Source organism: Mixophyes fleayi, chromosome 9, assembly GCF_038048845.1.
Source record: "Mixophyes fleayi isolate aMixFle1 chromosome 9, aMixFle1.hap1, whole genome shotgun sequence".
Lineage (NCBI taxonomy): Eukaryota > Metazoa > Chordata > Amphibia > Anura > Limnodynastidae > Mixophyes > Mixophyes fleayi.
The window spans coordinates 124,684,580-124,708,457 of NC_134410.1; the positions used below are offsets into that span (position 1 = coordinate 124,684,580).

General features: G+C 45.3%; 1 protein-coding gene across 5 annotated transcripts in view; it reads right to left on the minus strand.

The window, feature by feature from the left end:
* OTUD5 (OTU deubiquitinase 5) overlaps positions 1–19,812 on the minus strand; it is a 28,682-nt gene extending 8,870 nt beyond the window's left edge. For 2 of the 5 annotated variants that reach the window (XM_075185532.1, XM_075185530.1), the window contains exons 1-2: positions 19,295–19,812; positions 9,040–9,133 (exon numbers count right to left, since the gene is read on the minus strand). In XM_075185532.1, coding sequence (XP_075041633.1) covers positions 9,040–9,133; positions 19,295–19,714 — 514 coding nt within the window. In that variant the 5' untranslated portion in view covers positions 19,715–19,812. The remainder of the gene's footprint in view (positions 1–9,039; positions 9,134–19,294) is intronic. The other 3 variants (XM_075185531.1, XM_075185528.1, XM_075185529.1) reach the window with 2 other exon arrangements.
* Between the last annotated feature and the right edge of the window lie 4,066 nt (positions 19,813–23,878).

Here is a 23,878-nt window from a genome sequence, read left to right on the forward strand (position 1 = left end):
TCAGCAGCTTCTCTGAATTCTCTCTCACTTCATAAGAAAGGTCACGGAAAGCCAGGGGATTCACAGAAATTGTTTTCATTGAAACTGAAACCGCACCGGGGGGACCTGCATTAATAAAGTGTAACCATAAAGGTTTTGTTTCTTGAAACACTGACTCTGCAAAACTGCCATTTAAATGGTGTAACAAAAAAATAATATAAAAATAAAAAATAAAATAATAAAAGAAGGACAGATTTATCCATATAATAGCGGATTCAGACTGATCACATGGGACAGACAAGGATCGATCCTAGGACCGTCTGCCCTACGCTGTACCAAACAAGCATGCGGCTTTCTCAGCGTGTCGGATGAGATCTGAATGAGTGGTATGGCCATAGAGATCACTGTCACTGATGAGCATGTAACTATGCTGCATCCACCGTGCACTGTGATGTCGCACACCTGCTACTATGTGTATCTGAGCGCCAAGACTGCGGTATTTAGCGCTGATGGAAAAACCTGCGTCTGCCGATGGGTTGTATTGTTATTATCTATAAAGCACCGACATATTAGGCACCGCTGTACACTGACGGGATCACGAAACAAACACGTTACCAATAATAAAGCAGACCCATAAGGCAGAAACGGACACAGGCCTATTTGTCAGACCGCTTTCCTTTTTCTTGCATGCTGAAACTGGGACAAGCAGAGTCACAGCTCTGGCGGGGACGAGTTCATTCAAACAGCGCGTCCCGCCTGGCGTGGAACGCGCACCGTTCGCATAGTGGGACAGACAGGGGTTTTGGGTAATAATTACATATTAGCTGGATTTACTTTTAAAAAGATCTCCAGCTTAAATCTTAACGCAAAAAGGGCAAAGATATGGCAATGCTTGAAATGCAACATCCTCTGGCGGAACGGTGAGATGACCTCGCGAACAGCGAGGGTCCTGCGTCCCCGTGTGTACACGCTTGTGTCATACAACATGGAACCTACTGAGGCATGTAGTCACCAAACATGAAGAGTGCATGATACGTATGTTTCAGACACTACATACTTAGCTATTGGGTAAAAGGGTGATCTTCAGGTTACATTGTCCATAGATTGATGTAGTAACCTCAGGGAACCAATCTACACAAACTGCTCCGTCTCTGCACTATGATGCTGCGTAACGTGATAATATTTATCAAGTGTCACAGCCAGAGGGAGGCAGCCCCGCTTCCCAGAAAGACAGCACCGAGTATCTGGCAGCGGTCACTACAAGATAAAGGCGAAGAGACAGACGGCATTCAGGAGGATTAGACACCAGAACAGGGAAGATACAATGTTTACACCACTCTGAGGGAAACTGTAGATAAAAGCAGCAGCGTTACAGTGATCTAGGATTCAGGAGCCTGGGAAGATGTGGAGCCTTCTTCTCCCTGACCCGCGGTCCCTTCTTCTCCCTGACCCGCGGTCCCTTCTTCTCCCTGACCCGCGGTCCCTTCTTCTCCCTGACCCGCAGTCCCTTCTTCTCCCTGACCCGCAGTCCCTTCTTCTCCCTGACCCGCAGTCCCTTCTTCTCCCTGACCCGCAGTCCCTTCTTCTCCCTGACCCGCAGTCCCTTCTTCTCCCTGACCCGCAGTCCCTTCTTCTCCCTGACCCGCAGTCCCTTCTTCTCCCTGACCCGCAGTCCCTTCTTCTCCCTGACCCGCAGTCCCTTCTTCTCCCTGACCCGCAGTCCCTTCTTCTCCCTGACCCGCAGTCCCTTCTTCTCCCTGACCCGCAGTCCCTTCTTCTCCCTGACCCGCAGTACCTAACCATCACTACCGGCAGTAATACTTCATGGACACTGGAACATATCACTAAACAATTATGACGATCACAGGTGATAACATTTCTGTGTTACGTGAGCAATCAGACGAGAAAACCATGATGTCACATCTGCTTCCTGTTCTGGGTAATTACAGAGTTGTAGTTAGATCTGTGGGAAATTATCATATCGGGTGGAAAACTCCCCTCCCCCAGGTCGTAATCAGAAACAACAGGAAATGAAGAGCAGGTATGTAAATGAGCTGGGAAATCCTGACCAAATAATATCCAACCTGCAAATCACCTGCCCCCCCCCAGTGACTGATCAGTGTACTGGTCACACTAATGTACAACCTGCATCCTCCTATAACCTGCCCACCCAGTGACTGATACTGGTCACACTAAAGTACAACCTGCATCCTCCTATCACCTGCCCCCCAGTGACTGATCAGTGTACTGGTCACACTAATGTACAACCTGCATCCTCCTATCACCTGCCCCCCAGTGACGGATCAGTGTGCTGGTCACACTAATGTACAACCTGCATCCTCCTATCACCTGCCCCCCAGTGACTGATACTGGTCACACTAATGTACAACCTGCATCCTCCTATCACCTGCCCCCCCAGTGACTGATCAGTGTACTGGTCACACTAATGTACAACCTGCATCCTCCTATCACCTGCCCCCCAGTGACTGATCAGTGTACTGGTCACACTAATGTACAACCTGCATCCTCCTATCACCTGCCCCCCAGTGACTGATCAGTGTACTGGTCACACTAATGTACAACCTGCATCCTCCTATCACCTGCCCCCCCCCCAGTGACTGATCAGTGTACTGGTCACACTAATGTACAACCTGCATCCTCCTATCACCTGCCCCCCAGTGACTGATACTGGTCACACTAATGTACAACCTGCATCCTCCTATCACCTGCCCCCCAGTGACTGATACTGGTCACACTAATGTACAACCTGCATCCTCCTATCACCTGCCCCCCCCAGTGACTGATACTGGTCACACTAATGTACAACCTGCATCCTCCTATCACCTGCCCCCCCCAGTGACTGATACTGGTCACACTAATGTACAACCTGCATCCTCCTATCACCTGCCCCCCAGTGACTGATCAGTGTACTGGTCACACTAATGTACAACCTGCATCCTCCTATCACCTGCCCCCCAGTGACTGATCAGTGTACTGGTCACACTAATGTACAACCTGCATCCTCCTATCACCTGCCCCCCCCAGTGACTGATACTGGTCACACTAATGTACAACCTGCATCCTCCTATCACCTGCCCCCCCCAGTGACTGATCAGTGTACTGGTCACACTAATGTACAACCTGCATCCTCCTATCACCTGCCCCCCAGTGACTGATCAGTGTACTGGTCACACTAATGTACAACCTGCATCCTCCTATCACCTGCCCCCCAGTGACTGATCAGTGTACTGGTCACACTAATGTACAACCTGCATCCTCCTATCACCTGCCCCCCAGTGACTGATACTGGTCACACTAATGTACAACCTGCATCCTCCTATCACCTGCCCCCCAGTGACTGATCAGTGTACTGGTCACACTAATGTACAACCTGCATCCTCCTATCACCTGCCCCCCAGTGACTGATACTGGTCACACTAATGTACCACCTGCATCCTCCTATCACCTGCCCCCCCCAGTGACTGATCAGTGTACTGGTCACACTAATGTACAACCTGCATCCTCCTATCACCTGCCCCCCAGTGACTGATCAGTGCACTGGTCACACTAATGTACAACCTGCATCCTCCTATCACCTGCCCCCCAGTGACTGATCAGTGTACTGGTCACACTAATGTACAACCTGCATCCTCCTATCACCTGCCCCCCAGTGACTGATACTGGTCACACTAATGTACCACCTGCATCCTCCTATCACCTGCCCCCCCCAGTGACTGATCAGTGTACTGGTCACACTAATGTACAACCTGCATCCTCCTATCACCTGCCCCCCAGTGACTGATCAGTGTACTGGTCACACTAATGTACAACCTGCATCCTCCTATCACCTGCCCCCCAGTGACTGATCAGTGTACTGGTCACACTAATGTACAACCTGCATCCTCCTATCACCTGCCCCCCCCAGTGACTGATCAGTGTACTGGTCACACTAATGTACCACCTGCATCCTCCTATCACCTGCCCCCCAGTGACTGATCAGTGTACTGGTCACACTAATGTACAACCTGCATCCTCCTATCACCTGCCCCCAGTGACTGATCAGTGTACTGGTCACACTAATGTACAACCTGCATCCTCCTATCACCTGCCCCCCAGTGACTGATCAGTGTACTGGTCACACTAATGTACAACCTGCATCCTCCTATCACCTGCCCCCCCCAGTGACTGATACTGGTCACACTAATGTACAACCTGCATCCTCCTATCACCTGCCCCCCAGTGACTGATCAGTGTACTGGTCACACTAATGTACAACCTGCATCCTCCTATCACCTGCCCCCCCCAGTGACTGATACTGGTGACACTAATGTACAACCTGCATCCTCCTATCACCTGCCCCCCCCAGTGACTGATCAGTGTACTGGTCACACTAATGTACAACCTGCATCCTCCTATCACCTGCCCCCCCCAGTGACTGATCAGTGTACTGGTCACACTAATGTACAACCTGCATCCTCCTATCACCTGCCCCCCAGTGACTGATCAGTGTACTGGTCACACTAATGTACAACCTGCATCCTCCTATCACCTGCCCCCCCCAGTGACTGATACTGGTCACACTAATGTACAACCTGCATCCTCCTATCACCTGCCCCCCCCAGTGACTGATACTGGTCACACTAATGTACAACCTGCATCCTCCTATCACCTGCCCCCCAGTGACTGATCAGTGTACTGGTCACACTAATGTACAACCTGCATCCTCCTATCACCTGCCCCCCAGTGACTGATCAGTGTACTGGTCACACTAATGTACAACCTGCATCCTCCTATCACCTGCCCCCCAGTGACTGATACTGGTCACACTAATGTACAACCTGCATCCTCCTATCACCTGCCCCCCAGTGACTGATCAGTGTACTGGTCACACTAATGTACAACCTGCATCCTCCTATCACCTGCCCCCCAGTGACTGATCAGTGTACTGGTCACACTAATGTACAACCTGCATCCTCCTATCACCTGCCCCCCCAGTGACTGATCAGTGTACTGGTCACACTAATGTACAACCTGCATCCTCCTATCACCTGCCCCCCCAGTGACTGATACTGGTCACACTAATGTACAACCTGCATCCTCCTATCACCTGCCCCCCCCAGTGACTGATACTGGTCACACTAATGTACAACCTGCATCCTCCTATCACCTGCCCCCCCCAGTGACTGATACTGGTCACACTAATGTACAACCTGCATCCTCCTATCACCTGCCCCCCAGTGACTGATCAGTGTACTGGTCACACTAATGTACAACCTGCATCCTCCTATCACCTGCCCCCCAGTGACTGATCAGTGTACTGGTCACACTAATGTACAACCTGCATCCTCCTATCACCTGCCCCCCAGTGACTGATACTGGTCACACTAATGTACAACCTGCATCCTCCTATCACCTGCCCCCCAGTGACTGATCAGTGTACTGGTCACACTAATGTACAACCTGCATCCTCCTATCACCTGCCCCCCAGTGACTGATCAGTGTACTGGTCACACTAATGTACAACCTGCATCCTCCTATCACCTGCCCCCCAGTGACTGATCAGTGTACTGGTCACACTAATGTACAACCTGCATCCTCCTATCACCTGCCCCCCAGTGACTGATCAGTGTACTGGTCACACTAATGTACAACCTGCATCCTCCTATCACCTGCCCCCCAGTGACTGATCAGTGTACTGGTCACACTAATGTACAACCTGCATCCTCCTATCACCTGCCCCCCAGTGACTGATCAGTGTACTGGTCACACTAATGTACAACCTGCATCCTCCTATCACCTGCCCCCCAGTGACTGATCAGTGTACTGGTCACACTAATGTACAACCTGCATCCTCCTATCACCTGCCCCCCCAGTGACTGATACTGGTCACACTAATGTACAACCTGCATCCTCCTATCACCTGCCCCCCCCAGTGACTGATCAGTGTACTGGTCACACTAATGTACAACCTGCATCCTCCTATCACCTGCCCCCCAGTGACTGATACTGGTCACACTAATGTACCACCTGCATCCTCCTATCACCTGCCCCCCCCAGTGACTGATCAGTGTACTGGTCACACTAATGTACAACCTGCATCCTCCTATCACCTGCCCACCCAGTGACTGATCAGTGTACTGGTCACACTAATGTACAACCTGCATCCTCCTATCACCTGCCCCCCAGTGACTGATACTGGTCACACTAATGTACAACCTGCATCCTCCTATCACCTGCCCCCCAGTGACTGATACTGGTCACACTAATGTACAACCTGCATCCTCCTATCACCTGCCCCCCAGTGACTGATACTGGTCACACTTATCGCTCTACTAGTCAGACCCGTCGCCAAACGGAAATCTTTTCGAATTACATTTAAAAGTATTTAAACAAGAAAAAAATAAACTTAAGCACAAATAATTTCCAGTCAGGTTTTTTAAACTAAATTGCAAGTTTACAGTAATATTAACAGACTAAAAAAACAAATGTAGGTGACAGATTGATAATATAACAAGGTGTTGGTACAAAAGAATCTATCTTTATACATGATTTAGGGCAACATGGTGGCTCAGTGGTTAGCACTTCTGCCTTACAGCACAGGAGTCATGAGTTCAATTCCCGACCATGGCCTTATCTGTGAGGAGTTTGTGTTTTCTCCCCGTCTTTGTGTGGGTTTCCTCTGGGTGCTCCGGTTTCCTCCCACACTCCATAAACATACTAGTAGGATAATTGGCTGCTAACAAATTGACCCTAGTCTGTGTCTCTCTGTCTGTGTGTGTGTGTTAAGGAATTTAGACTGTAAGCCCCAATGGGGCAGGGAGATGAATGAGTTCTATGTACTGCGCTGCAGAATTAGTGGCGCTATATAAATAAAGGGTGATGATGTTACGTGATGCCTGGATCATCCACAACACTGTCAGGGGTGGGATATGGAAGCCAGTGAACAGTCAGTTGTTGAAGTTGATGGGTTGGAAGCAGTAAAAATGGTCAGTGTAAGGATCTGAGCGACTTTAACAAAAGCCAAATTGTGATGGGTAGGTGACTGGGTCAGAGCACCACCTAGGTCTTGTGGGGTGTTCCCGGAATGCAGCGGTTAGTACCTACAAAAAGTGATCCAAGGAAGGACAGCTGGTGACAGGGTGGTGGGTGCCCAAGGCTCATTGATGCACATGGGGAGCGAAGGCTAGTCCGTCTGGTCCAATCCCACAGAAGAGCTACTGTAGCACAAATTGCTGATAAAGATAATGCTGGTTATGTTATAAAGGTGTCAGAACACACTGAGCATCACAGCTTGCTGCATAGCCACAGACCAGACAGAGTACATCCCCTTAATGGCAGCGGTATTCCCTGATGGCAGTGGCCTCTATCAGCAGGATAATGCACCCTGCCACACTGCAAAAATTGTTCAGAAATGGTTTGTGGAACATGACAAAGAGATCAAGGTGTTGACTGGGCTTCCAAATTCCCCAGATCTCAATCCGATCGAGCATCTGTGGGATGTGCTGGAAAAAACAAGTCTGAGTCACGGAGCTCACACCTCACAAGTTACAGGATCTGCTGCCAACGTCTTGGTACCAGATGCCACAGGACACCTTCAGGGGTCTAGTGGAGTCCATACCTCAATGGGTCAGAGATGTTTTACAGCACGAGGACGACCTACACAATATTAGGCAGGTGGTTTTAATGTTGTGGCTGACTAGTGTGTATAATATAAAAAAATAATATATATATATTCATATATTACACATATATAATATAGAACAGGTCGTCACTGGTATATATTCAGTATCTTCTGTATGGAATGGGTCTGTAATCTACCAGTATGTGCATGAAATACACAGCAGATTGGAGAATAAGGTCGCTGAGTAATCCATGTGTGAGAGTCACTAGGGCAAGCTCCCGCTGAGTCACGATCCCGTCTCATATCTGCCGAGTCACAGAAAACGCCCCACACCAATATCTGCTACAAACACCCATATACAAGTACTGCCGGAGCCAACAACCAGTCACCTATCCACAGTGCCAGCAGCCATGTTGTTGAAGACATAAGAATGCAGCCTACTCAGATTACTAGAAACCTGCGACATCTGTAAGACACGAATGATAATGAGTCTGCCAGACGGACGTCACCCACACGGATAATCCATAACAAACATACATGGCAGACAGCTGATGAAAGTCTGAAACAGACCTGTAAAGCACACCTTGGGATGTCTACTGCAGGACTGGCCAACCACTGGATCTCCAGGTGTTACCAGACTACAAGCCCCAGCATGCTATTCCAGTAAACAGCCAGCCGACAGCTGGCACAGGATGCTGGGACTTGTAGGTTGGCTAGGCTTGGTCTAATGTGGGATATGATAATAAGGTTTAAATCAGTCCCATATCCCGACTTGTTAAACATTGTACAACTCCAGACTACCATACCCTTGTCCAGAAGCAATATCGTACGTAATGACCCTTCCGTCAGAAATAATGTGTTTTAATTTTATGACAAATAACGCCATCGGGATTAGTGGAAAGATACCTCCTCTAAGTACATCTGACTACACATAAAGGTGGGCAGCACATAGTGAGATATATTACTCACTTCTCCTAGTAGCTGGGATGAGGTTGGTAAGCTGGCATCACGCTTAGTTTAAGCAGCCACCTTCAACGATCGGAACGTGGAAGGTCAATCGCTCTGAAAAGTGCTTGGAGAGTTCAGCCCAAGCCACGTCGCCAAGTCATTGGTTCCTGCGCCCCCACAATTAGTACAATTGTATCTGTTTGGGACGACCGTGGATTTGCTGGTCTGCTGACCCGTCAAATGATTTCTATGCAGCTAGAGAAAGGCTGTCATCAGAAGGAGCTGCGGATTTCCTGCTGGACTGTGCCCTCTATACCCCACTGTGAGCAGTGTCCCTCAAACAGGATGCCTGAGAACTCCCTATTTTAGAGACTAGGAGGGTCTCTAAGAAGGGCGGAGAGGTTGGATGAATATGATTAAAGGGAGCAGTAACCTTTTAAAAGGTCGCTAGGTTTGCAAATCACAGCCTGATGGTTACACCAACTACTCACCAACCGCTCTGAACAGACAGGCCCCATCTTCCTTCATCTGTTTAATGATAAATCCCTTTTTCTCTTGCAGAGTCTTCTCAAACCAGTTCTCCTGCTGGAAGAAAAAGATAAAACGATGCTGCATTACAAAGTTCAACCTCTCCACCTACCTGTGATGGGTGTTCGCAAACAATTAAGCAGACAGAATACCCCCCCTACTCTGGATTAAGGGACCGTGCATTTCTCTACTGTCCAATGTCCATGAAAGTTTGCTGTACAAATACCAGGGGGTAAATGTATCAAGCTGAGAGTTTACGGGCGGGTTTGAAAGGTGATGTTGCCTATAGCAACCAGATTCTGTCATTTTGTAGAATGTACTAAATAAATGACAGTTAGAATCTGATTGGTTGCTATAGGCAACATCTACACTTTTCAAACCTCTGGAAACTCGCAGCTTGATACATTTACCCCTGAGTCCGGTTTATCAAGGTCAGTGGATGTGCACCTTTCCCAGCTCCTTAAAAGCTCCTACTTGTTCCCCGAATTCTCTACCCCAAAAGGTAAGTCAAGTACATAGGTGAAACTAACAAGGGTTCCATTGCTGATATAAACCACAAACAGATGCATCCGTTTCATTAACACTATGCTTATTTTGTTGGGGTTTTTCCCCCATAAATGATCAGTAATCCGTATGGGTGGATAGAATTCTTTTTCCAAAATTTATTCATGACAATGTAATGTTTTCTCTATCAATATGAAGATACTCTCTCTTCACTCACTGTAACAGCGCCCCTAGTGGTAGAACATTACCAAGTGGCAACTTTGTATCAAAAACATCTTTCATCTCTGCATTGCCATGACCACTTGTTTGTTTGTTTGCTTTATATCATTCCTAAAACTTTTACAAAAAGAGTGTAAATAAAAATCCATTTCTTTCAGGTACATATGTGATTATAAATGTGTATGAGATATTTATATATATATATATATATATATATATATATATATATATATATATATCTCTATCTCGCTATCTCGCTATCTCACACACATATATACACACACACACACACACACACAGATAACGGAGTGTAAGAGGAAAGTGCAATCTCTTTGAGCGTATGAAAGACCTAAACGTAAAAATGTTATATAAGAATATATATTGAAATATGAAGGAGTTATAAGGGAAATCTGTAGGCACAGGATGATCATTATTTATAAGGTGCCCTGAGTGAAAGAGAGCATAGTTCATGAAACCATAGGGGCCTAACAAGCAGAACATTCAAAAACCATAAATGCAACAACACCAAAAAATTAAGCATAATAGACACGGTAATAGACAAACATTACGTCTAATAGAAGGATACGCAGGAGGAGGGAGGTCCCTGCGCCTAACAGCTTACAATCTAAAAGGGAGGGGCAAGGCAGAGTAAGGCTTTGCAGAAGAACCTTGTAGGGCGACAGTGAGCCAATAGACTTCAGAAGAGCCGACAACACGGGTACGAGAACTCTTGTAGAAGCATTTTAGATGGATTGTAGGGTGCAAAACGAAGCATGCAGTTAATAGTTTACAGTGGTCAATGAGGGACAGAACTAGGGTGGGAATTCGTGCTCTAGTGGTAGTGACAGAGGGCATATTGTAACAATATCTCAGAGGAAAAACTGGCATTATTTCGCGATCGCTTGAATGGGAATCGAATGCGTCACATAAAGACCACAAGCTTGGGAAAAGAGCGTTCGATGTAAGAGCTAGTACTTAATCCCGAGGATACAGCTGGAGATGAATCTTCAAAAGGAGATACTCAAAAAAAAAAACTATTTTGGAGAGAATCAACTAGGTTACTGTTATCTAAATGTGTAGAAAAAAAGTTTTTTATTATTATTATTATTGCAGTGCCGTGTTAGCCAGAAAAATCTATGTGAGGTTAAATACTTTTGAGTTAAAAAAAGGCAAAAGTATTATAGGAGTGATACCTTTATTGGCTAACCCAAAAAAATAATGATTATATTTGCTATCTTTCAGAGCACAGAGGACCCTTCATCAGGCAAGTACTGTTATCTAGTAAGTAGACGCTCAAGTATTTTAGCAGTGAGTGGGAAAGCGGAAGACGGGTGCAGTAATTTGAGGCAATCGATGAGGGGGTCATTCCATATTGGTAGGATTACCAGGTGTTTTACTGGTTCAAGAATGAAACCAGAGAAAAAGATACGGTTAATATTTTAGAAAAGAGACGGGTGATACCGTCGCTGGCACAGAGTTCAAGAAATCCAAAGGAATGGGGTCCAGAGTCTATAACTAATTTCTCTTCAACAATATGTGCAAATAAGTGTAAAATAGAAGGAGTATTTGGATGAGGGGGTTAGTGAATGACGGACTGGAATTCATTGGTTCTGATAAGAGGAGAAACTGTGCTAGGAAGGGGGAAAAGGATTAAAACTAGAAACCAAACGTGGATTTGTTTTGTGCTGTTGAACAGATATGTTTGATTGAACTGAGAACCAGAAGAGATTCAGACTTTTCGCACAGCCATCAACATGGGCAACTTTGTCTAGAGGGGAAGAACGTCCAGCAAAGGGGGGATTTTTTTTGTCCAGCCATTTTTGGGAAGCAGTAACAGGCTCGGTCTACACTTGGTTCCTATCGGACATTATTTTTGAGCCATGCTTTAGGATGACAACTGGTGTAGGTCAGGAGACAACCAAGGCCAAATTCCACTGGCTAAGTAACATTTTGCAGCCACAAATGGAATAAGACGTATTTCCAAATACAATTTTGACGTGGTATATAAACAAGTGCAATTGCATAAATATCTTTCCTTATCAATAATAGCACCTTGCTGTACGTGCAATGCAGCCAGACCTGTCCGGTGGTCTATTTTTGTGCTCTATAATTGCACGTGTATATAAGGGTGTGTGTCGATGGATTGAACTGAGCAACGCGAGTGTAGGACTTGTGATAAAAGAGGATAACGCTAACAGTCATCTGTTCTCCACACTGGATTCTGTGTTTATTTTGTTACTTGTACTCTCTCTCCAGGGTGAAAGCGCCATCTAGTGGACAGAAGAGAGTATAACAGCTCAGGACTACAACCTGTCACAGAATACTTGGGTAGTATTAGATATCGAATAGGACAGTAGAATTCTTTACCTTGAAAAATAAGAATTATTTCAGCACTTTCCTTCCCTGATACTATTATTACTTCTTTAATTGAAATCTGATATTGGCAAGGAGATGATAGCTTGAGTAACGGCAACATAACCATTTTATGCTAGTATTCAGGAAATGTATCAGATAAGCTGAGGAATTCTCTATGTATTTCCAGAAAATGTTCAGAAAAAAAATAAAAATATGGAGGTTTTTTTTTTGGGTTTTGTTTTAATTGGCGTAACAGGTAGCGGCCATTTTGTTTGCTCAGCTGAGATAAAATTGAGAATGGTCATAAAAAGTCTGACAGAAGTGAAACAAAATGGTCATGGACAGTAATGACAGGAGACGTCCTGAGCTCTACCACACAGTAACACTGAACATCATTTCCCAGACATGGTTCCAGCCTTGTTTATCTGAAAGAATAAAAATAAAAAGGTTCTCATCCTTTACCCCTGACTGGAGGCCGATTACTGAGGTACAATGGAATTCCCTCCCTCCCACAATAAGACTCTCCTCTGGTCTACAAACTTTCAAGCGTTCTCTGAAAACCCACCTCTTCAGACAAGCTTATAATATTCCTCAACCACCCTCTTAACCTCACTAATTACCCCATTACCACCCGTTACACAATTTCACACAAGACAACTACCTCCTGACCAACATTGTTGTGTGATGGGATCATTTAGCTTATGAGTCACTTTTACCTTTGCAGTCTGGCTGGGCCGCAATGCAAAATGTAGACTTAACCTCATGTATCAAACTCCCATTGTCCCATAGATTGTAAGCTTGCGAGCAGGACCTCCCCACCTCTTTGTCTGTTTTACCCAGTTTGTTTATTAGTTTACTCTATTTGTCCCCAATTGTAAGCGCTACGGAATATGTTGGCGCTATATAAATGATGATGATGATATCCAGTTCAAATGCTTAACTCCTATTAGATATCTTCATTATAGTAAGCCCTTATCCTCGTTAGCCATACCTCCTTGCAACACATCCATCATTTCGCTTCACACCCAGCCAGTTCCATTTCTGCACCAGTTTTACTGCCAATTTCAAGTCTATATGTCCCTCACCGTGTGCACAATAAATTCTTTTTAATCCCCGAATGTCCCTAAAAGGTATATGGCAACCAGACCCATTTTCAGGTGTTTGGGATGTATTCGGTTCATTGTGAAAAATTATTATTCTTGGCCAATTATAAAGTTTTCAGGGCAGTCAGGTAGCAAAAGCGTCACTTCTACTGGTCATGGCTGCCTAAATTTGCACCTCAAAAGCCTACACCATTTTTTGCAAAATGTCAGCTTCACCAAGAATAACTTTACCCCCCACCGTCCTAGAGTCCTGACATCACACTGGGAAGGCTGCATGGACAGTCTTCATTGAAGATACTTATGCTGTTAATCCACTAGAAAGCATCTGACTGCCGCGTAGCTCCCCAACCGGTCAGGCGGCTGCCCGCGTTCTAGTTACTCGCTGCCATACTATACTGACGGGGAGTCATGGCTCCAAACTCCTGAGTATCTGTCTCTCTCGCAGTCAAAGCTTTCACCTCTCCATTTTCCACCGAGGAATTGTTGGTTTTGAATACGGATTATAATCGAGCACAATGTACCAGAGATCGAGTTACCAGATACCCAGGAGTCCCCGATGCCTGGCGCTCCTCCAGGCCAGTCTCATGCGTCATTATGTGCACAAGACTGTTCATCTGCCAGTGAAAGGAAGATGCCAACACTCTCCAGCTAGGGAAACTCACAGTGTGTCTGTTGTGTAGAAATAAACCATAGGGGCAGGAGATACTCGCCTCCATGTACCATTGAGAAGCGTGCAGAGATAGAGGTGCTTCCTGTCAGGTGACAGACATGTGATGTCAGCGAGGAGCCATGGAAGTGGCGTCCTGGGCGATGCAATGTGGAGAAAAGAGGAGCGGCCTTAATGAGATGCCTGGCGTCTCCATGGGCTGCCCATGGACAGCAGGACGCTGCTCCCTTGTGAGCAGCTCATGTGATGGCAGGCCACACTGGAGCCAACAACCCCAGCCTAAAAGTAAACACCTTTAATACCCACGCGTTTTGGTGCACACAGAGCTGTAGTTTTACCATTCACAGCGACCAGCTGTATGCACCCAGAAACGCGTGGAGTTTTGAAGGTGGATTTCTTCCTGAGCTAGCATCACTATAGTGTATACACACGGGCCTATGTGGAAAATGGCGAGACACACACCAGAGGGCTTTCACTGAATGTGGACAATGACATCTGTCATCCACCCAAACTGTTGCATTTTGCAAACAATACAGCTGGAGTCCCAAGTAGAGTGAAAAGTCACAGTGGCCTGAACGCTGCTCACCAGACCGCCGAGTGTTTCGTCTCATAGCCCCTACTGAACACTGGGGGTGGGGGGCAGTGATTGGGAGGACTAGATGGAAGCCATAATTACTGAGGCTTCTGACTGGTCCTCCAGCACCTCCCCCCTACTGTAGTAGCTAAACTAAATGATAGGCCCCTTAGGTGGCAACAACGCAGCTTGGAGTAAAACGCGAATAGACAGGACACAGAGAAGGGGTCGTGAAATCATTTTACAGAACACCTAGCGATATAATTTCTAGTTAGTAAATATCTCTTTGCAAATGCATTTATTTTTTTGCATGGTGCATTGGGGCTTCTGCTTGAGTGTAACAAATACTAAGCAGCTTTATTTTTCCACCAATTTAGAGTTGAGCTAGGACACGCCCCCTTCCAACTTTAAACCTGTCTGCACATTTTACATCCCCCTTAGTTTGGATGTGTCATTTTTGCACACACACTTATATCCACACTTTATTGTGGAATTTCTATAATAGGAGTCATGAGTTCGATACCCGACCGTGTCCTTATCTGTGATGAGTTTGTATGTTCTCCCCGTGTTTGCGTGGGTTTCCTCCCACACTTCAAAAACATACTGGTAGGTTAATTGGCTGCTATCAAAATTGACTCTAATCTCTCTCTTTCTCGTTCGGTGTCCGAGAGTGTTAAAGAATTTAGATTGTAAGCTGTATTGGGGAAAGAATTGATGTGAGTGAGTTCTCTGTACAGCGCTGCAGAATTATTGGCGCTATATAAATAGCTGATGATGATGGGAATTGTTTTAGTCATTACTTAATGATCCATGTTTATTAACATAACGGGGAGAATTCAATTGCCAGCGATGTGGCACGCAGACACTGTCGACAATTACGGTAGAAATCCCCGCTCATTTCCCCTCGCACCTCTATGGGAGACACTTTGCGGCCAATTTAATCCCCCCAATGTCTCAGTGTACACATTGCTCGCGCCCTTGCTAGCTCCGTAATGACTTATGCATTCATTTATTTTTTGGGGATCAGGTAAATGATATATTGCAATAAGACTTCTTCATCTTCAAACTATTTAACCCTACACAAGCCAACGAAATTGTTGCCGCGGTTCAGTAAATATCTTTTTCGTTTATGGCCAATATATTGCTGAAAAAAGGGGGATATTCGAAAGAAGAAAACAAAATTACTTCCATGATTCTTCACCTTGCTAGTTTCCTGAAATGCAACATACAACTCTCTACCACACATGCTTACGACACAACTTGGACTAGGCACACAATCAGGTCATAGGAAGGCCACAACCAAACCAGCCACGGAGAATAATCACCAACTATTATAAATTACTTATTTATATAGCGCCAGCAAATGCCGGAGCGCTTTACAATTGGGGACAAACACTCTAATAGACAACACTAGGTAATACAGAGGTGGAAAGGCCCTGCTCACAGGCTTACAATCTATGGGATCCCATCATAACATAACACTTTGCACTATATATTACTAAAATAATTAACGCCCAACAAATGGGAAGAGAGACACCCTTATGATTAATGTAATACGAAAGAGGGATTACTTAACATATTAATTAACACAAGTCACACCTTCAGACTAAATTTAGCAGACAGGCCGCGCTCTGAGACGGTGCTAACTACATACAGATCCTTGTCAAACCTGCCCTTTAGTTACGAAGCAGAGACTAATTCAGGTTGAAAAGGAAGACAATTAATAGAAATATGGCCATTAGCAGCATGTAAACAGATTCCTGCTTTACTTGTTCTCTTTAAACCCATTAGTTGTAGACTTCCGGCTGATTAACACACAAACTCTACCGTGAACCTGTCACCTACACACTAAGGCGGCCTTTACACAAACCACTGTTGGGCTGGTATCAAGTATGTACTGCTAACAATATGTAAACCCCTGAACTGTGACCACGCCAAATACATATTTAATTTACGTTAGCACTGTAGCACAGAAGTGAGCATTGCTGTCTCGCAGTGCTGGGATTATGGGTTTTCATTCCAACCAGGGCATCATCTGTGTGGCGGTTGCATGTTCTTCCCATGTCTGCGTGGGTTTCTACCACAGTCCAAAAAACATGCTGGTAGTTTGACTGGTTTCTGACAAAAAAGAAAAAATGGATGCTATGTGAGTATTTAGAGTGTAAGCTCCATTGGTGCAGGGACTAATGTGAATGATTACATAGTCTTTTGTACAGCGCTGTGCTCTATGAATAATCAATAATAAAAAGGGTAAGTGAAATTGCAAAGCTCGAGGACATAGGAAGCCCTCGTCTGCTATTAGGTTGTTGATGTCTTGCCAGTCAGCTCCCTGTGTGTATTATAATACATCTAAGAGATCCCCTTCACCTATTTTACTGGCCGACTTTTTCTATTTATTTACAGAACACCTTTATCACCAGCTGTTGTATCCAGCTTTGCCGTCCTTCACAGGTAGTAAGAATAAAGTATTATTAAGGGAGGCACAGGGTATGGTTATTAAGCCCCGTTGCCGAGAGACTTGCGCAATTCACCTATGCAGAAAAATCGTTCACCGGTCTGGTTATTTGGTGATCAAGCATAATAACCAGATTTGCCTGTGTTTGGGCATCTTAAAAGGGGAAGTGTGCTGGATACATGACAGGAAGACTTTAAGGGGGGTATTCAAGTGTTAGCGAGATCCCCGGAAAAACGAGCGCTCAAAATATATTAGCGTTAATACGGTAATATGCGCGTAAATACCGTTAATACGGTAGTTTACTCGCTAAATTTCATCTCGCAGCTCAGGGAGCTGCGAGATGAAATTCAGCGAGTAATTACCGTATTAACGCTGATATTTTTAGAGCGCTCGTTTTCCGGGGATCTCGCTAACAATTGAATACCCCCCTAAAAGCTATATACAGGTTAACTCGGCTCTAGGTCCCCTTATTTCTCCCTTTTTAAGGCAGGAGCAGAAACTACAATGTGAAACATATACACCTGGGCTCTGTACGCTATTGATAGCGACCCGAGTTCAAGGTTTTTGTTTTTTAAAAAAAGAAGCGTCCTTTATTAGGAGTTACCGATGCGAGGACGGCTGTACTTAATGTGGCCACACAGAAACCATCGCATGGTTCTAGTAACAGATTAAATCACAGTCGGATCACGTGGAGCCCGTCTGGCCTCACACAGCGGTCAACTACCAACCAGAAAACTATTTTAGACACTTGGGGCTAGATTTACTAAGCTGCGGGTTTGAAAAAGTGGGGATGTTGCCTATAGCAACCAATCAGATTCTAGCTTTAATTTATTTAGTACCTTCTACAAAATGAAAGCTAGAATCTGATTTGTTGCTATAGGCAACATCCCAACTTTTTCAAACCAGCAGCTTAGTAACTCTAGCCCTTGGTCTTTTCGTTGGGGAGAACCTTTCCGAGTAATCTGTTTGGTCAGAGGTAACTCGATATGGGCAGCATGGTGGCTCAGTGGTTAGCACTTCTGCCTCACAGCACTGGGGTCATGAGTTCAATTCCCAACCATGACCTTATCTGTGTGGAGTTTGTATGTTCTGCACGTGTTTGCGTGGGTTTCCTCCCACACTCCAAAAACATACTGGTAGGTTAATTGGCTGCTATCAAAATTGACCGTAGTCTCTCTCTCGCTGTGTGTGTGTGTGTGTATTAAGGAATTTAGACCGTAAGCTCCAATGGGGCAGGGACTGATGTGAATGAGTTCTCTGTTCAGAGCTGCGGAATCAGTGACGCTATATAAATAAATGGTAATGATGAAGACCCTAACTCTACTCAGGCTTACGTTACTGTTTTGGGGTAACACGGTAAATATAGCAGCCGATCTCAGGCAATTTGCACAATATTGCAACATGTGGTCTGAAAACTAAAGTGATGCAAACAATAACCAGATCAAAACTGAGTAGATCACAGAAGATACAGCAGATACTAACAGACTCTAGTGATGCCGAAAATATGTGAGTAACTGTTGCAGATGCTATCTTCCCAATCCCTGAGATTGCGCAATGTAAAGGATGAACCTCATACACTGACAGACCACTATACAGCTATTGCCTGCTCCCTGGCTGGTTATAGCTCCAACTACAACCATTTACACAGAGAAGAGCTCTGGTAAGGCCCTGACAGTAAGGAGCAAAGAATAGACGTCTACTATTAAAACCAATCACCTCTAACATCACCTGCAGCCATCCTTCCACCTACCCCTTGGACATGTCCCTTCAACATCCCCCAAGCAAACGCCTCCTTCCACACGCTTTTGTCAAAACCAAATCTATCATAATCCGATGACAGCTGTCACCCCCCCCCCATATATTAATCACATGACAGGTGTCACCATCCCCCCTACTAATCACATGACAGGTGTCACCCCCCCCCACAATACTAATCACATGACAGGTGTCACCCCCCCCCCCCCCCGCCATACTAATCACATGACAGGTGTCACACACCCCCCCCCCCCATACTAATCACATGACAGGTGTCACCCCCCCCCCCCCCCCATACTAATCACATGACAGGTGTCACCCCCCCCCCCCATACTAATCACATGACAGTTGTCACCCCCCCCCATACTAATCACATGACAGTTGTCGCCCCCCCATACTAATCACATGACAGTTGTCACCCCCCCCATACTAATCACATGACAGTTGTCACCCCCCCCCCCCCATACTAATCACATGACAGGTGTCACACACCCCCCCCCCCCCCATCATACTAATAACATGACAGGTGTCACCCCCCATACTGATCACATGACAGGAGTCCTCCCGGCCCCCCCACAGGGCTCACCTGCTCCGCAGTGTCCGGGTCTATGGTCTCGGTTCGGGCCGCCGTCTCATACTCATCCTCACTGTTATTCCCAGCTCCGTCCTCCCGGTCAGGGGTGTTCCCGGCCCCGGGGATCCCCAGTCCTCCAGCCCCGGCTCCAGGTCCGCCCACCCCCTGTCTCCTCCTCTTACTGTGTCCGGGGCCCGAGCAGCAGCCCCCGGGCCCTATCCCCGACCCGTTACAGCAGCAGCAGCCGAGGCCTCCGAGCCCGTCCGACCCCGCGCCGGCCCCGCCGGGGCCTCCTGAGCCAGGGGGCGGCGATGCCTGGGCCCAGCGCGGGGGCGGAGAGGAGCGGGGCCGTGCCCCGGAGCCCCCGCCGCTCCGGTCCCCGTCCTCCGGGTCAGAGGGGGGAGGCGGCTTCTTCTTGGGTAGGATGGTCATCGGTCACCTTCACCGGACACCGAGCCTGCGTCACACCGAGCGCCGGACCGGGCAGAACGTCACGACGCAGCACGCTCTCCTGCCCACGTGACGGGGCGTGATCCCGCCTCCCATTGGTGGGAGCGCAGGGAGGCGGGGACTCGGCGGAGCGCGCGTCCTGATGGCGTCATCGCGCCCGCGCTTGCGCCTCACGCCTCGGCCGCAGACGCGTGGTTACCATGGTGACCGGAAGCGGAAGCCCAGGGTGTGTATGTAAACAGTGTCCGGGGGGCCGGTAACAGCGGCTGAGTGCTGGGGGCCTGGGGCTCCTGGCTGAACATAGTGCAGCCAGCTCTGGTGGGTTTATACCATGTCAGTCAGTAATGAGTTCCTGGGAGATGGGGGGAGGAGCCCTGTAAGTGGCCCCTGAGGGCCCCCAACCTCAGAAACACTCCTGTACAGTTTTATAGAGTGCACAGTCCCAAAACCCCTCAGAATAAACCATTTTTTTTAATCCATTCATTTGTTTTGTTTTAATGTTAATAAAATCTATTTTGAAATAATATTTATCCGCCTCCCCACCTTTCCCCTCATTTTCCTGTGGAAAAATGATGCAACAAATCCTAGAGGTCTAAGGGGGGCATTCAATTGTCCGCGGGTTCGAGCGCGGAAAAAATATTACCGTTAATACGGTAATCTCTCGCTGGATTTCAGCTCGCAGTAAATTACCGTATTAACGGTTTTTCCGCGTAGGATTACCATAATAACGTTAATCCTGCACGTACCGCGGGATTTTCGGCAATCCCGCGGACAATTGAATATGCCCCTATGTTCCAGAATCACAGAGAAATTGGAAAGAGTTTGTGAGGTATATTTATTAGACTGCGGGTTTAAAAAAGTGGAGATGTTGCCTATAGCAACCAATCAGATTCTAGTTATCATTTTGTAGAATGTACTAAATAAATAACTAGAATCTGGGCGTTCTGCTTCACTGTTTCCCGATATTGTGGCTTCCTCATGAATCGCTCCCCAGATCATAGACAGGCAGGGGCAATACACATAATCCTGCGATTTCAGGGTATGGAAGGCATCTAGGAATTTTGTGCAGCTAAATTTGATATATCAATTGCTGGGCTGCAATCTACCCTGATACGAATTCCCTTATGAAAGGGTCTTTTTCGTTTTTTTTGGTCTCCTTCTATATGGGAGTATAGAGCTATGTACTCCAAGAGACCATGGATATATCTGTGTTCCCATGCATCTAGGGAATACTGACACAGACTTGATTTAAAAAATATATTTTACAATCTGTGTATACAAATCTGATGTGGTAAATTATTTATGATTAAGATACATTGTGTGCACAGGTATTAAACTAGATTAGCTCCATTATTGGAGATAACAGTGAAGCCATGCAATCTAAATGCATTTTTAAATGATCACCTTGCACTTGATTTTAAAACCACTAATTTTTCAATTGTTTACATTTCGCTCGAGGTTTGTCCTCTTCCTTTTATATAATAAACCAATAAAAGTTATGTTTTAATCCCTGTTTATTCAGGAGTGCCTCTGAATACACTTGCTTTGTTTCCTTGCCATTTATACCTGTTGTTTAGTGTAGGGTGCACCCTTCCAGAATATTATCAATAATTCCCATATAAAAATTACTAACAGGGATTATATATGATCTAAGTACCTGGTGCGGTTTGTCCACCTCCCTCTTTTATATGTATGAAATGTTTGTAAGCTGTGATTGCTGCCAAAGGAGGTGCAAATTCAGCAAATAAATAGTAATTGAGCATTACAATGTGCAGAACTATAACATGTTTAAGTGTGTACCCTGAGATTCGCTGAAATCTGCAATTTTATTAAAGTCTTTTGCATTGAACTGTATATAGTACTGTATCGAATAGTGTGGTATAATAATATAGACTATATATAGTCCAGTACAGTATAACATCATAGATTAGTATATAGCGCAGTAGAGATTATTGTATTTATTACAAAATATTGTGCTCTATACATTTGTGAATAAGATGGTTTGTAGTACAGTATAAAATAAATCACTGGCTATTGAGTAATGTACAGGATAATATATAGTATGGAGCAGTATTTGGGCAGCACGGTGGCTAAATGGTTAGCACTTCTGCCTCACAGCACTGGGGTCATGAGTTCAATTCCCGACCATGGCCTTATCTGTGTGGAGTTTCTATGTTCTCACCGTGTTAGCGTGGGATTCCTCCGGGTGCTCCGGTTTCCTCCCACACTCCAAAAACATACTAGTAGGTTAATTGGCTGCTATCAAAATTGACCCTAGTCTCTCTCTCTCTCTCTCTCTGTCGTCTGTGTGTGTATTTTAGGGAATTTAGACTGTAAGCTCCAATGGGGCAGGGACTGATGTGAATGAGTTTTCTGTACAGCGCTGCGGAATCAGTGGCGCTATATAAATAAATGGTGATGATGATCCCTAAACATTGTACACTACCGTATACTTTGCATATAGTATATGACTTTGTATATACTATAGAAGTGAAGTGGGCGGGCACGTCACAATATGGCAAATCATATAATCAAGTGGCCAATGCAAGGTGTATGATGATACAATTTGCGTCACCATGACATGTTTCCGCCCTCTTTGCTGGCATTGTATAGGGAGCATGGTGATGCAAATTACAAAATGTCCACCTATTTCTATCTAACCTGTGCATCTTCGGCGACCAGAGGGGCACAAATAGATTATCATGGGTGTGGTGTACATACGTTTTCAAGAGCAATATTGCTCTTCATCCTTTGTTAAATATGCCTAAACTGCGGGTTTGAAGAAGTGGAGATGTTGCCTATAGCAACCAATCAGATTCTAGCTTTCATTTTGTAGAATGCACTAAATAAATAATAGCTAGAATCTGATAGGTTGCTATAGGCAACATCTCCACTTTTTCAAACCCGCCGTTTAGTAAATATACCCCTTAGTCTTCTTTTTTGCCTTTTTGTAGACTGTCATTAATTCAGATAATGGGTAGAGCCACAGATTTGCAATATTACATTTAAAAGTGTGTATTACCGAGCTGAACAATATACCTGAAGTATTTCTACTTAAAACGTGTTCATCATTCTGTACTTTTACTCTTCTTTGCCGCAGGTTGCCATATGAGGTGGGAGGTATTTCAGCCAGCAAAGAGTAAGTAACAGACAATGCAGCATGTGGATTCATACATGGGGATAAGGATGTCACTGTACTGAAATATCAGGTCTGTCAGATATCATTTATAGAGCTAGCATGTGGCTCTCTTAAAAGCTATAGCGGCATACTGAACAATGTATGTTAATTTGCATCACGAATATGTTATATGTCTGGTTTAATGGTCCTTTAAATCATGGTGCCAAGTGCCAACCATAGACTGATCTAATCATTTAACAGGGGACCAGCTCCTGCATCTCAGCTTTAGGGGTATATTTAGTAAACTGCGGGTTTGAAAAAGTGGAGATGTTGCCTATAGCAACCAATCAGATTCTAGCTTTCATTTTGTAGAATGTACTGAATAAATGATAACTAGAATCTGATTGGTTTTTTTTCAAACCCGCAGTTTAGTAAATGTAGCCCTTAGAGTGCTATCTAATCATATAGTAAGAAACAGCTCTTGTATCGGAGATGTAGAGTGCTATTTAATTATATTATAAGGAGTGGGGGTGTATATGGGGTATGTCATACCGCTACTTCTCCTGCTGCCTTCATTGTAACACTATTAAAATCCATTCACTTACATTCCCATTATATTTTTCGTACCATCACTTCTACATTTCCACTGATTATAAGGGGTCTGTTCCTATATCTGAGCTGTAGAGTGCTATCCAATTATATAGTAGGGTATCTATTCTTGTATCTTAAAAAAATTAGAATACTATCTAATCATATAATATTGGATCTGCAGCTTAGCTCAGCTGTAGTTATGTCCAATCATATATTAGGGGATCTCCTGCTGCATCTCAACTGTAGAGTGCTGTCCAATCATATATTAAGTGATCTGCTCCAGTGTCTCATTTGTCAATAACTGTCCAATCATATAATAGGTGATCTGCTCCAGTGTCCCAGCTGTAGAGTGTTGTCCAATCATATAATAGGGAAAATCTTCCTGTATTTAATTTATTTTATTCACATTTTAAATAACTTACATTAGGAGAACTATA